The sequence below is a fragment of the Sceloporus occidentalis genome, unplaced genomic scaffold (assembly GCF_023333645.1).
Source record: "Sceloporus occidentalis isolate IW3139 unplaced genomic scaffold, rSceOcc1.0.p SCAF_15, whole genome shotgun sequence".
Lineage (NCBI taxonomy): Eukaryota > Metazoa > Chordata > Lepidosauria > Squamata > Phrynosomatidae > Sceloporus > Sceloporus occidentalis.
This window is the reverse complement of record NW_028316995.1, coordinates 13,132,458-13,145,345: the sequence shown is the minus strand read 5'-3', so window position 1 is coordinate 13,145,345 and position 12,888 is coordinate 13,132,458. Positions and strand designations below refer to the sequence as shown.

Sequence of the window (12,888 nt, the reverse complement as noted above, 5' to 3'; positions counted from 1 at the left end):
AACATGGAATCAATTCCAATATGGTCTTTGGGCCAACAACATCAGCGAATATCAACATTTAAGTTTAAGTTACCTCTGGCCTAAATTGTCGTACGTGTATGCAACAGACATTAACCTCTGAATCAGACAGGTCCCTTGGACAAGATCCAGAAACACCTTTTGGGAAAGAAAGAGAAGCCAAAATAAAATAAGAAACATATCATGTATGATGTATAAAATGACTATATATATACTTTGACGTAGTGGCAGTCTAAGCAATATATGCCCATATAGTGTGACCGAGTGTGCGCTGGATTCTTTATTTGTATAATTAAAAAATAACATCCTTTGGTGTACCCCTTCTAAAAGTTAACAGACTATTTAGTCTGTATGTGGGAAAGCGGCATGTAAATACGATTATAACTTCTGGTGCTACTGTAAAAACTACAGTATTCATTAGAAAAGGTTAAACATTGAGGAATCAAACGGTCGTTTTTACCTCGGTTAGACGGGGTATGTGGAGGCCCTTTGAGTGATCTCCAGTGGACTTTCTGGATTTCCCTGGCCAATTCCTTTTGCGGTGGCTCTCGGAGATCCCTGACCAGGCAAAGACATCGTGGTATGCCAGATCCAGATCTGTTGGATCCACAGCAAACTGACATATCAACTTTAGCAAGCACGCTAAACAGTCCAGTTGCCACTGTAAAGATACAGATTGAGTTTAGAATAAACGGAACTCGACAACAGAACGTAGCTTATCATTCAAAAGGATCTGGCGGTCATTTCTCTACAGAAAGTAATTAAAACCTCATTTATATGTTTTTGTGGAAGATACATTGAATATTGCTATGTAGAAATTAGTATGTCATGGAAAAGTAAGAGAAGGAAATACAAACTTACCACAGTCCATGATTCTTGCTCTTTGGGCTCCAAAATGCCAGAATTAAATATCTCGATCAGTTGTTGTAGACCCCCTGCAGCCACAAACTACACAAACATAACCAGTATAGGTTAGCAGCTAGCTCAATGTACACAATACATGGATTAAACACACAAGCTTTATTGTCATATTAAACCCCTTACCAGGGCTTTTTATGCTACAGGACTGGAGCAATGCTTTGCTATGTTTTTCTCTAACCGTAATTTTCCTTAGTATACCTAAAATAGTTTAGTTTTTTTGGGGGGACAAGTAGGGCTTTTTTCTTCTTTTTTTTTTTTTTTTAAACCATATTCATATATGTAAGACATTTTTGATGAGTAAAAAAATATAAAAAATATATTTGGTAACTTGCTTTGATTTGGAAATTCTATCTTTCATCTTAAATGTAATAACTTCATTTTGTTTTTGTATTTTTTTTTTAATCCCTACCTAACCCAAACAGAGACAAAGGCGATTCTTACGATGCTTGGGACATAGCAGCATTTTTACCGATGATGAAGCAGGTACGTCATTGGTCCTGTGGGAACATCTTTTCATGACATACCTAGTACATCATTGGTTGTGAAGATTAAAAAGGGGGGGGCAAAGTAGTGGAACACCTTTAGATTAACAGTTTGCATTGATATTTCATTAAAATGTTTTCTGCCTTTAATATTCTTCCCCTGTATCAGCACAGCATCTTGATGGATTTTAATATAAAAATGTATATTGGTATTTTATTAATCCCAAATAAAACAATGTCATTGTATGCTTATTAATTGTTGAACTATTTTCTAATCATGCCAACCCACGACCAAAGGTTTTTTTCTTCTGATAAACTACAGCAGTCCTGGATGAGTTAACAGATAACAAGACTGATCATGCACCTAGCATTCATAACTAAATGGTGAAAATTTGAAAGCCCATGGACGTATGTACCCATAAAAGCTCATGTGATTGTGGATCACAACAGTAAGTTGTAAAGTCGTATCACAGAAAAACGGAAAAATACTTTGGAAATAGTATATTAGGATATTTGGAAATAGGATATAATACAAGAATTTTACTCCAGGGGACACGCCGGTTTTAAGTGGTTTTTGCTCTTGTGTTTATGGTGATCTATTACCGGGAAAAGCACAAATGAACACTTAAACATCTAAAATGCATACAGGCTGAAGGAAAATTTCAGAAATAACAAGCAGCATCCAATTTAATGAGATGATTCATTGGGAATAACAAATGGGGATAAGTTACCATTACATGTATTCTCGTGTTGAAAAAGCTGCTTGGCCACATGAAGCAGAATGCCATTAGTCAGATATTTTGAATGTTATAAAGTAGTACAGGGCAAGTACAAAATAGAACCAAACCTTGCAGCTCCACGTGTTTTTGCTGTTTTCTATCTGATCTTCACTTGAATCATCTGAGTCTGGGTATAAATCGCTGTAGCTACCCTGAAGACACAGTAGAAGACGTGTTAACCATGCTGTCACCGGGCAAGGCCATATTTATTTTGTGAAGGGATGACAGATATCTATATATATGTATAGGACACACCTAAAATGTGGTGATCTAATAACATGTATATTTGAAAAGTGTCTAGTGTTAAGGCAAAACTACAACCACTCCGTTGCAATAAAAGAGTAACAATGTTTGGAAGGCCCAACTAGAGATGGAATAGTTGATTTTCATGGAGGCGGAAGGCTCAAAACCAGTGAGGTTCTACTCCAATAATAACTAACTTGGATGTATTTAAAGTCACTTCACTGATTGAAACCATTGTGAATTGACCGAGTCGCTGTCAACTCGCTCTTTAGTAAACAAACCACATTTAGGCTACAAAACAAATCAATGACATGATAAAGACCAAATCCTGATATTAACTCGATTAAAACTCTATATGACGGGTTACTGATACCTTTTATAAAAAACTATATAAATTGGGCATAGTTTATTCATCTGCCTACAAAAGGTGAATTTGATATTTTTGCTATTACCGTAGACTCTCTCCTTATTCTCCTATTTGGTTTTCCCAAAGCTTCAATAATTTCCAGGGCATAAAGAAGTTTATGAGCACTTTTAATTCGGAGAAGGTCTTTCCAGCAAGGTCCATCAGCCCCCTAGATGAAGAGAATAAAAATATATGACTGTGAATCTTCTTCGCTAGTAAGCTTAACAGGGAAGAACAGTGAAATAAAGTCCTAAAAACATATAAAGCTCTTAATATAAAATACAGGCACGCGGGTGGTCTTATAGTCACATAGTATTATGCAAAAGGAAAGTTGATCACTGGATCAATGGACTGAAAGGGAAAGTTGCAAGGGGGTTTACCTGCTCATCCGAAAGATTCTGAAATGCCTGCAACATATTTGGACAGGTTGGAAGCAACATCAGCAACTCCCACACACGCCTGGACAAATTCTCCGCATGTAGGTGAAGTTCTTCACATCTAATACTCTATAATCAAACAGAAATAAATATAAAGTATTACAAAATATAACATTTTAAAGTTTTATTGAGAACATCCCCACCATGAGCCATAACTTCAACACAGGCTAGACTGCCTCCATTTACATATTACTTATAAGAAATTGAGTAGTAGTTTGAATTAACACCTACATGAAGTTCGTGCAGCCACTGGACCTATCGCAATATCCTACAATTACTAAGCAAAGTGGTTTAAGTATAAAATGCAGATAAATCATCCGTCAACATGATTGATGATGCTGGGTATTGTAATCCCAAAAGTGGTCACAATAAACCAGCAATTTTAAAGGGTCTTATTTTTCCTGACTTCCTAATCTTGATTTATTCTACTCAATAAGAACCTTAGAATGCATAGTTAAGATCTCGGCCCTTAATTAATTTAACAGTTCACTAAACTTCTAAACAAATAAAAAATATATATTTTAAATACAAAACAAATAAATATACCTCTACGTCCTCCATGGCCATTTCACCTGAAGGTGGTTTGAAAGAGGCCAACATTTCAAGCAAATCAAACAATGTAGTGAGATGAGGTTCTTGTAGGAGCAAAAGCATTGGGATGTTTTCCTTTTGGGGAGGAGGAAGGCAGGACGCAGGCAGCTGAACGCCTTCACCTTTTCTTTCCCGACGTGGTGCACCCAAGGACACAAACACCATCTGGTTGATAACATGGAACACAGACTTTAAGGGGCAGTTAATAAATCTATTTATTATCATAAACACAGAACAGCGAGAAACTATATTCACAGGAAAAAATACTCCTAAGCACCAATGGTCCGGCGCTATACACTTATCTTTTATTTATATCGTGCCAAAAATTTACGCCAAATTTACTACCAAAATGCACGCTGTCATGCGGTTTTGGAAATACCTGCATATCCTTAAAGCCAAGCTCATGGAGAGTTTTTTCATCATAGTCTGTCGTCAGCTCATGGCCAGATGAAATCATTCGAACTGGTCCCATTAGGCCACCTTAAAAAGTAAAAAATGCTTTGTGGTAAAGTGTATGGGGAAGTGGCGGATGGGGTGTATATCTCACCTGGTTTTCTCAGCCAGGCACGGTAGCAGACATCCAGGAGGATACATGCTGCTTTAGCAGAGCGTAGTCTGCTAGGGCTCTTTTGTTTAAAGGTACATGGGCTGGATTACTTGGACTGGAGGACAGGTTGGAAGTGGGAGAGCTCCAGTCCACACCCCTAGTCCACTACAGGTTTTCCATACTCCCAGGAGTCCTCAGATGAGGCCTCCTATGCTCATTACTGGGGAGGAAGCCTTAAAAGAGAGGGCTGTTAGGTTTGCAGGGTGTAGGAGAGACTGAGTCAAGGAGCAGCTACAGCCAGCGCTGCAGCCCACCAGGTATGAACCTTTCCCTATGGTCAACCTGTTGATTTGCTTGGTGCCAGACCTTAGGCCTGTAGTGGGATAGAGAGGTATCCTGATGTTTAGTTAGAGCCGGACAGGCTTAGAGTTTGTTTTGTTTGCAAGGTGCTCTGTGCCTAAATCATTTAAATAAACACCCTTTTGAACTTTTGAAACCTGCTGCCTGTGTGAATACGGTCCATTGCCGCCCCATGTGTGAGCTATCAGGATGCCTTTACACTTTCAAAACAGAATTACTATCCCCAGTTACTGGCAAGTCATATAATAGTCATCACGGGTCTGATAAACCCTCATGGAATTCCCAAATCCCGTATGGCTGAAAGGTCCCTTGAAAGAATTTTCAAAAGAAACAAGCTATATCATGGAATCTCCGTCCGGTTGTTTTAAACACATATTATAAAGGGGTTTAGGAGGCTTCATAAGAGAATGCTATTAAGACCTAAAATATATGATATACAAACGGTTGACGAGAAATGAGGCTGCAATCAAAACGTTGGACAGGGCTTTCTAAAACTAAACAAAATCATACCAACCAATGAAGTCTATGTACTGTAGGTATGGCTGACTTGATGTACTGGTGATATTTCACATACACTACTGCACTCACCAGGAAAATCTCCTTTACGACTACTTTGTCCAAACTCCTGGAGCTGTGCCTGTTGGTTCATCTGGTCTTTCTGCAAATTCTCATACCAGTGGGTGACTTCTGCTCGCAGGTCAGCTACTTGGTCACTGGGGTACATTTCTATGGTCATCTAAATCACAAAAACATCATAGCAATATCCCCAGTAAGTAAAAACAAGAATATTTAGTTCGATGCAGACCAACAAGTGTTTTCCAAAGACATGACATCTCCTGCTTATAGCCCACTGACCTTATCAGGAAGCCCCGCCGGCTGGCAGACGATTCTTAATGGCAAGGACTGCTTATCATTTAGTGCCTTCAAATGACTGCTGATACCCGTGCCCTCGATTTGCCACTGTCTTAGATGATATGCAAACCTATAAAACAGATTAGCTGTAAACACGTCCATGGTAATATGAACAATAAACAGTACTACAGTTTTAAGGAGACAGATAAAAATACTGAAGCAAGAACATGGATATCGCATAAATGTATATTACACACATGCATAAACAAAATATCCACTTAGTAAACTTTCAAGGTTAATGTTAAATAGTTTGAGCAGTGCTAATAAAATATGGTAACATATAACTTATTATCTTATCCCAAAGATTTCTAGCTCAAACACCATCACAGATGTTTGCGATTTCTCATGATTCACCCAGGGAGATAATTTCTCATAGGATTCGTAACGTTAAGAAGTTGTAATAGTTAAAGAGGAGCGCTTAGATTAAAGAATCCGCACTCTGATAAATTAAAAGGAAGTACAGTTTACCTTCTCCGGAAAGCTTCAAGGTGTGTTTTCAGCATCAGGAGTCCCCGTTCAATGATAGTGAGGCTTGACTGGGAGTCCTGTTCCAGATTACTAGAGGCGATCATAAGGCTCTCCATACATTTACTAATAAACTCGTGCTCCTTCTCCAACCCTGTTTTTCCTAACATATTAATTACATAAAATTATGTTTTATATACACTTTATATATATATATATATATATATATATATATATATATATATATATATATATACACACATACATACATACACACACATATATAGGCAGCAGAATATACATCAGCTCACCAGGTGTGATAAGCACAGGACTGCACAGTAATTGAAATGGAAATGGTAACAAAAAAGTATTCTCTCTCTAAATTATTAAAGATCAAAATAGATGTTTGCCATTCACCCAAGAATTTTTTTTACTATTATGGAAATATTACCAGGGAATGCCATGATAAAATAACACAAACAAAACTATGGTAAAGATCCACAAAACAAAGAAACTTCAACGAAACGTTTTCATAGTAAGTTTTAAAGTTTGCAGTTAAACTGTTATTTTGTTATCAGTGTGGTGGTAAACGCTTACCATTAATGTAATACGAGTTAATATACTGGATTGCTGCTCGGCTGACATCTCCGGAATGTGCCCGTAAAGCAATGCCCCAGAACTGGTCCATGCCGCATAACTATGGGGAGGAAAAAAAAAAATCAACTCACAACTCCAAAGTGTCCCTGTTTAAGAGGGTCCCCTCTTTGGGCCTGGATCTCTCTTTCTGCCCTGATTTCATTTGAAAATTTGGGGGGATACGCGGTTCAAGATAACATCATCAGACATCAACTGATTAAAATGGCATCAACTGAATCTGATACCACAGACGTATCAGATTGGAACATGCACTCGGAAGAAACAAATGCCTACTTGACATGGTCTTGTAGAACCATTACCTCAGAATTTGAGCCACCATCATAAGCACTAGTTGCCAAGCGGGCCAGGTTGCACAAATGTTGGAAAAGGTTCAAACCGGTCATGCTTATAGATTCAGGTTTTAATCGTGGCATCTACAAAATAAAATTGGATATTAAAATACATGTCAAGCAACATGTTTACGGTTTCTGAATTTGTAGCAGATAAGAACAAATAGATTACCTTTTCCAGGAAAAGATGCTTGTAGGTTTCCATTCCCATTGCGTGCTGATCTTTGCTACGAACTTGATTCAAGAACCAGTGCAACGCATCATCAAAACACTCCAAATCTTCCACCAGACAGTGCCACAGAATGTCCACCTGCTCTAAACTCATCCCTGTACAAAGATGACGTTTTCTACTTAGTAAAGCAAATCACACAACAATGGTTACGAACACTGGATTTCAGCTTCCTGAATGTGTCCTACATGGTTTACTGCCCCCCCCCCAAATCAACAAGTCGGATATAGCTTGGGCACCCAAATGGGTGTACTATAAGGTACAAACCCGCATATAATGTGAACATAATCACTGCCGGATTCCCCATGGAAATCATTAAAACAAACAAAAACAGAAGATTCTAAACACATACTGAAATGATCCGGCGAACCCAAGGTGGAGAAGACACACGTTAAAAACTGAAGACGAACTTGAACCTCTGCACTATGGCTGTACCTAACAAAAAAACAAAAATAAAAACGTGGAATTAAAAAATTGCCAAACAGTCAAAAGGTAATCAATAAGTACTTTTAAAAAAAAGCAATGTGCAAGCTAGATAACATGAATATACTTTTCCACCTTTCCAAAAGGCTGACTTCTCAAGATTTGACCCACTATTTCTGAACATTACCCAACAAATATATGTTATGTTTTTTTGTTCCGATTACAGACCCGGGATGAAATATGCGTGCACTAAACACAAAGCAAATGTTTTCCACTATTTGGACATTGGGACACCTGACCGTTACACCAACAGGGATTTTATGACATCGCATTCTAACTACACATACATTAATATAATATAACCACTTCCACTCTTCCGGTCCATAAAAACATGGTTGGATGTGTTTACTGTGGAAGAACATGAGTGGCTCACACAGAGCCCTGACCTCAACCCCATCGAACACCTTTGGGATGAACAGGAATTGAGCCTTCTCCTCCACTATCAGTGCCTGACCTCACAAACGCTTTACTGGATGAACGGGCAAAAATGTCCACAGAAACGCTCCAAAATCTTGTGTAAAGCCTTCCCAGCAGAGTGGAAGCTGTTATAGCCTAAGAGGGATCAACTACCTATTAATGTCTATGTAATTAGAACGCAATGTCCGAAAAGTCACAGTTGGTGTTATGGCCAGGTGTCTCAATACGGTTATGAGTGTGGGTAAGCCATGAGTGTGGGTAGCCATAGATGACTATACAAAAAAGAACTAATTACAACAAGCGCTGGAAGAGTCAAGAGATACCAAAATAAAAAAATAAATATACTTACAGGGCATGCTTGTGCCGTCCATCTCGGATAGTCTGAATGTAGTGTACCAAGTTGTCAAAGAATAACTTCATCATATTCAGCTCTTTTTCTGCCCACCTGAAAAGAAGCAGCCAACAAATTACTTCTCCAAGATCTTAGCAGAAGAGATGCACAAACTAGCGACATGAGACTAAAAACAAGAATTACTCTACATTTTCATTGGAGTACATTTACCAAACATATAAATCTTGGAATTCAAACTGTAGCTATTTTACAAAATGAGATACCAAAATGTTGCACAGCACCCCCCCTTTAATAAAGATATATAAATTAGAAAAGCCATACAATAATCGTTAGAGATGAAAAAGTAATATATCATATTTTTCAGACTTTTTTTTAAAATAAAAAAAAAATAAACGTACAAAAGTATTTTAGTGAGGGTGTTAGGCTTATTCAACACATGGAGAAACAGCTCAGGTAATTTTATGTATATTTACAATTCTTTATTATGTGCTATTGAAAAAACAGTTTAAAATCAACCTACATTGTTATCCAGTGAGTATCATAACTGCTTCCAAATTGTTGAAAGGTTCCAAATAACTTTGGAAGAAGTCGCAGGGACACAACAACGGATCTGAGGGAGATTACAAAAAAATGAAACGTGTTTTAAATTATACTAACGTTTAACTAAAATAAAAAAAAACTACAATGAGGTCCCCATTAATTTCAGCAAATGCATGTTTGCAAAGAAAGTAGACTAGAAATTAAGAAATCACACTAAGTTACCCTAAAAAGTCAATAATTACATATGAAAGTCAAGTGGTGTCTCACGTAATTTAAATTATACGGTTAATACATGTGAGAGAACATGTGAAGAACTGATAGTCCTAATGACACGAGATCCTGACTGAATTAGATGTTAAATCTATAGAGTGTGTGTGTAATGTGATGCGTGGCAGAGTCCAGGGTGGGTATGTGTACAAGGTCAGTATACTTCAGGACACAGAATTCAAAGGATAGCGAGGGCTGTGGTGAGGCAAAGAGGTGCAGGTCAGCCAGTAAGAGAAGAAAATGGTGATCATTATTTTAATGACCAGGCTAGTTAATAATAGAAACATACAATTGAACAAATGTACAAATGTATGTGCATAAATATAAAAAGCTAAAGACACAGAAACACGAGCTTCACAGCTTTACTGGTTTGGGCAGAACACAACAAAACAATTGGAGAAAATCTTTCAAGTGAGGCTGTTGCTGCGGTTTGACGAAAATCACCATAGAAATTACTTTTTTTTTTGATACCTTTTATTGGGCCAAAACAGAACTTTCAGGACTTCTCTTCTTCAGATGGAAGGGTAGACTAAGGAGTGATGACTCTTAAACATGCACAACATGAATATAAAGACGAGGTCTGCATTATGAAGGCTAAACCCTTCATAAGGAGATTTTTTTACCTGTTATTGGCAAGATTTTCCAAGCAGCCCTCAATGAAGCGCATTCTGATCTGTCTGTCAGTAAACCAACACACCAAGGAACACAGGAGTTTCTCGGCTTCGTTTATTAAGCCTTCAGACAGGTGAATCTGGAGCAGAAGGACAGACAGTTAAGCGCTATGGCTTTCATGCTCTCAATCTTGCCTTGGAAACACTTTGAAAGATGAACTCACCGCATCCTCATCCTGCACCAGGTCCCAAAGCAGAGTGTTTCCCTTCTTACAAACATTATCCAGATTTATATCAACCACAGCATTGCTGTTGTACTGGTGTTTGTGGACTGAGGGACCTGCACAACCCAATGAAACATTCTAAATTAATGATGTCACTTTGATTACACATTTCTTCACTATTTTTAATTTGTGCATTTTTTTTTTTTATGGGCAGAATCAAACGCCTCTAAAGTAAAATCTGTAAACAGAAAAAAGAGTGCCAAAATAGATTAAAGTGGTCTTGTTTCCATATATCAACCCCTGGTCTGCAGTTAAATGTTTAAAGTACACCTTCCTCCAGTGCTGCACCACTTTGTACAGTACCCCCAATTAACCTCTTCATGACAAGGGGTATTTTACACCATAAAGACTCAAGCTTTTATCTTTAGCCATTATTCTTACACTTACCCAAACTAACACCTACAGTTAAACACACGCTAACACCATACACTAATGCACACAATATTTACTGCCGCACACTCTAACGCCAATACTATACTGTAACATACAAAGCACCATACATGCTAATGCTACACTCTTATACATTTGCACACACTATCCAACAGCATACACACACACTGGCTAACACTATACATACATAAAACTACACCCTCTTACTCTATGCACACAAACACACTGACTCTGGCACTACAATACAGTAGACATACTGACTCTGGCACTATACATTTACACACGCTCACAGACTGATTCCAGCACTATACATATATACACCAATACTACAGTACACTCACTTATTCCAGCACTACACATATAAACACTAACACTATAGTATACACACACATACACTACTGCCCCCCCACACACACACACCTCGTGTGTTCATTTAAAAATGTATACCATAGTAGTACATTACAATATAAGAATCTAGGAAAAATGTCTATGTGGAACAGCACCTTTACAGATCAGCAGCTGTATCACTATTAACAAGCAGGCAGTGATAATCACACTGAGAAAACAGCTTGTAAGTTCTAGGAGACAAGGTTTACTGACACTTAACTTGCTTAAAAGCCCACTGTTTAGTAATTAAACTCACTTAACGGCATTATGTAATATGAAAGACCAACCCTATTGTCCTCCCCTATTGGTAGCTCTGAGCTGGCACAACAGTTAAATCTATAAAGAAATACTAATTATAGTCACATTAACATTCATAATATTTAAGTCTCACTTTCTTCTTCTTGCTGGGTAGTGTCCTTCATGAAATAGATGGAATAAAATGACACCCACAAACTCGCAGACTGTATAAAGGAATGGCTGGTGGAGTGCCTTACCCTGACTCAGATGCTCGTGGTATATAGAAGCCAGGTTAGGAAGGTGCTGTTGGAGGTGAGAGGTTAGTTCAGCATGTGAATTGATCTGCACCAATTCTTCTTCACAGCCAGATTCTTCACCATCAAAATCAGCCATGTTTTTCTCTGATTTTGCACTGACTTGTGAGCTACTGCAACTTACATCATCCGCACTTAACATGTCATCAACCATGTGCCTAATAAAATAAGAAAAAGGTGGTCATCAGTAATTTGCAGCAGCCATAGAAGACAAATTCTGACATGTCATGACTATACACCAGTGTCATATAAGCAGCAAGAAATCATTACTTTACAGTATAAATATGGTTAATGTCTTTAAATACATACACGTTGGCTAAATTTAGCTTGGTTTTCCAATGCAGTTGTTTTTAAATTTTAAGAGTGGACTTAGAAGCTAAAATGTATAAGTGCTTTGTTGACTATGGTTGAGAAGAAACCCCAAAAAAGTTACCCTTCGTGATGGTGGTGGTTGTGATGATGGTGATGGTGATGATGATGGTGGTGGTGGTGGTGATGATGCTGAGGTCCAATAAACCGTCTGCAGTTGAAGAGTTCATTTCCAATGGCTTCTCCAAGAAAATCTCCGGTACGAGTGATGCAAGTATCATGAGAACCTTGCAGATGGCCACCACTTATCTCTCCTGTGATATCATGCTCAGGCTCTTCTGGATGCGAGCAGGAATCCAAGATCCGTATACGACTATCTCCTGGTTGTACAGACTCCGAATTAAAAACCAGGTCCTTGTTAGCGCCGTTGCTAGTGCTTATGTCTGCTGGACCCTGGGATTCCCCCAAACAAATGCCAGACTGAGATTCCAACTTTCTCTTCTGCATTTCAGCAACTCTGTTTTTCGGGGTGTTGTGGGATCTTTCATCTTCCTCTTCATCTTCTTTCAGGGCATCCATATCGGCAATATCCTCCGAGTGTACCTCACTGCCTGGACTGCCAGCCGATTGGCTTGCATGGCTGGAATTCACTTCATTACTTGATCCATCACTATGGCCGCTGCTGCTCCCAGGACCACTGCTTGCATCCTCACCGCTGTTAGCCGTCTCATCTGAACTCCCTTGCATGGATTCCTAATAGAAACAAAAACAGATTATTGATTATGTACTAAGAAAAACAAACTCTCCAACTCTCATAAGATCATGTCATTTAGGGAATCTTTTTGGCCTTAAGGTACCATATTGCCTCTCTAGCACATAGAAGGCTCCAGTAGTAGTAGTTTTCAATATTTTCCCAACATG

At 38.4% G+C, this 12,888-nt stretch overlaps 1 protein-coding gene across 2 annotated transcripts in view; it reads right to left on the bottom strand.

Moving 5' to 3' along the window:
• Nucleotides 1-12,888, bottom strand: part of LOC149303274 (ubiquitin carboxyl-terminal hydrolase 34-like) — a 70,798-nt gene that overhangs the window by 29,103 nt on the left and 28,807 nt on the right. The window contains exons 14-34 of one of the 2 annotated variants that reach the window (XM_089481465.1): nucleotides 12,092-12,720; nucleotides 11,602-11,816; nucleotides 10,271-10,386; nucleotides 10,059-10,186; nucleotides 9,149-9,238; nucleotides 8,626-8,721; nucleotides 7,729-7,811; nucleotides 7,320-7,474; nucleotides 7,118-7,231; nucleotides 6,759-6,858; nucleotides 6,165-6,324; nucleotides 5,640-5,766; nucleotides 5,373-5,520; nucleotides 4,257-4,357; nucleotides 3,833-4,066; nucleotides 3,230-3,355; nucleotides 2,896-3,018; nucleotides 2,269-2,352; nucleotides 880-966; nucleotides 479-679; nucleotides 74-156 (exon numbers count right to left, since the gene is read on the bottom strand). In XM_089481465.1, coding sequence (XP_089337591.1) covers nucleotides 74-156; nucleotides 479-679; nucleotides 880-966; nucleotides 2,269-2,352; nucleotides 2,896-3,018; nucleotides 3,230-3,355; nucleotides 3,833-4,066; nucleotides 4,257-4,357; nucleotides 5,373-5,520; nucleotides 5,640-5,766; nucleotides 6,165-6,324; nucleotides 6,759-6,858; nucleotides 7,118-7,231; nucleotides 7,320-7,474; nucleotides 7,729-7,811; nucleotides 8,626-8,721; nucleotides 9,149-9,238; nucleotides 10,059-10,186; nucleotides 10,271-10,386; nucleotides 11,602-11,816; nucleotides 12,092-12,720 — 3,200 coding nt within the window. The remainder of the gene's footprint in view (nucleotides 1-73; nucleotides 157-478; nucleotides 680-879; nucleotides 967-2,268; nucleotides 2,353-2,895; nucleotides 3,019-3,229; nucleotides 3,356-3,832; nucleotides 4,067-4,256; nucleotides 4,358-5,372; nucleotides 5,521-5,639; nucleotides 5,767-6,164; nucleotides 6,325-6,758; nucleotides 6,859-7,117; nucleotides 7,232-7,319; nucleotides 7,475-7,728; nucleotides 7,812-8,625; nucleotides 8,722-9,148; nucleotides 9,239-10,058; nucleotides 10,187-10,270; nucleotides 10,387-11,601; nucleotides 11,817-12,091; nucleotides 12,721-12,888) is intronic. The other variant, XM_089481466.1, reaches the window with a different exon arrangement.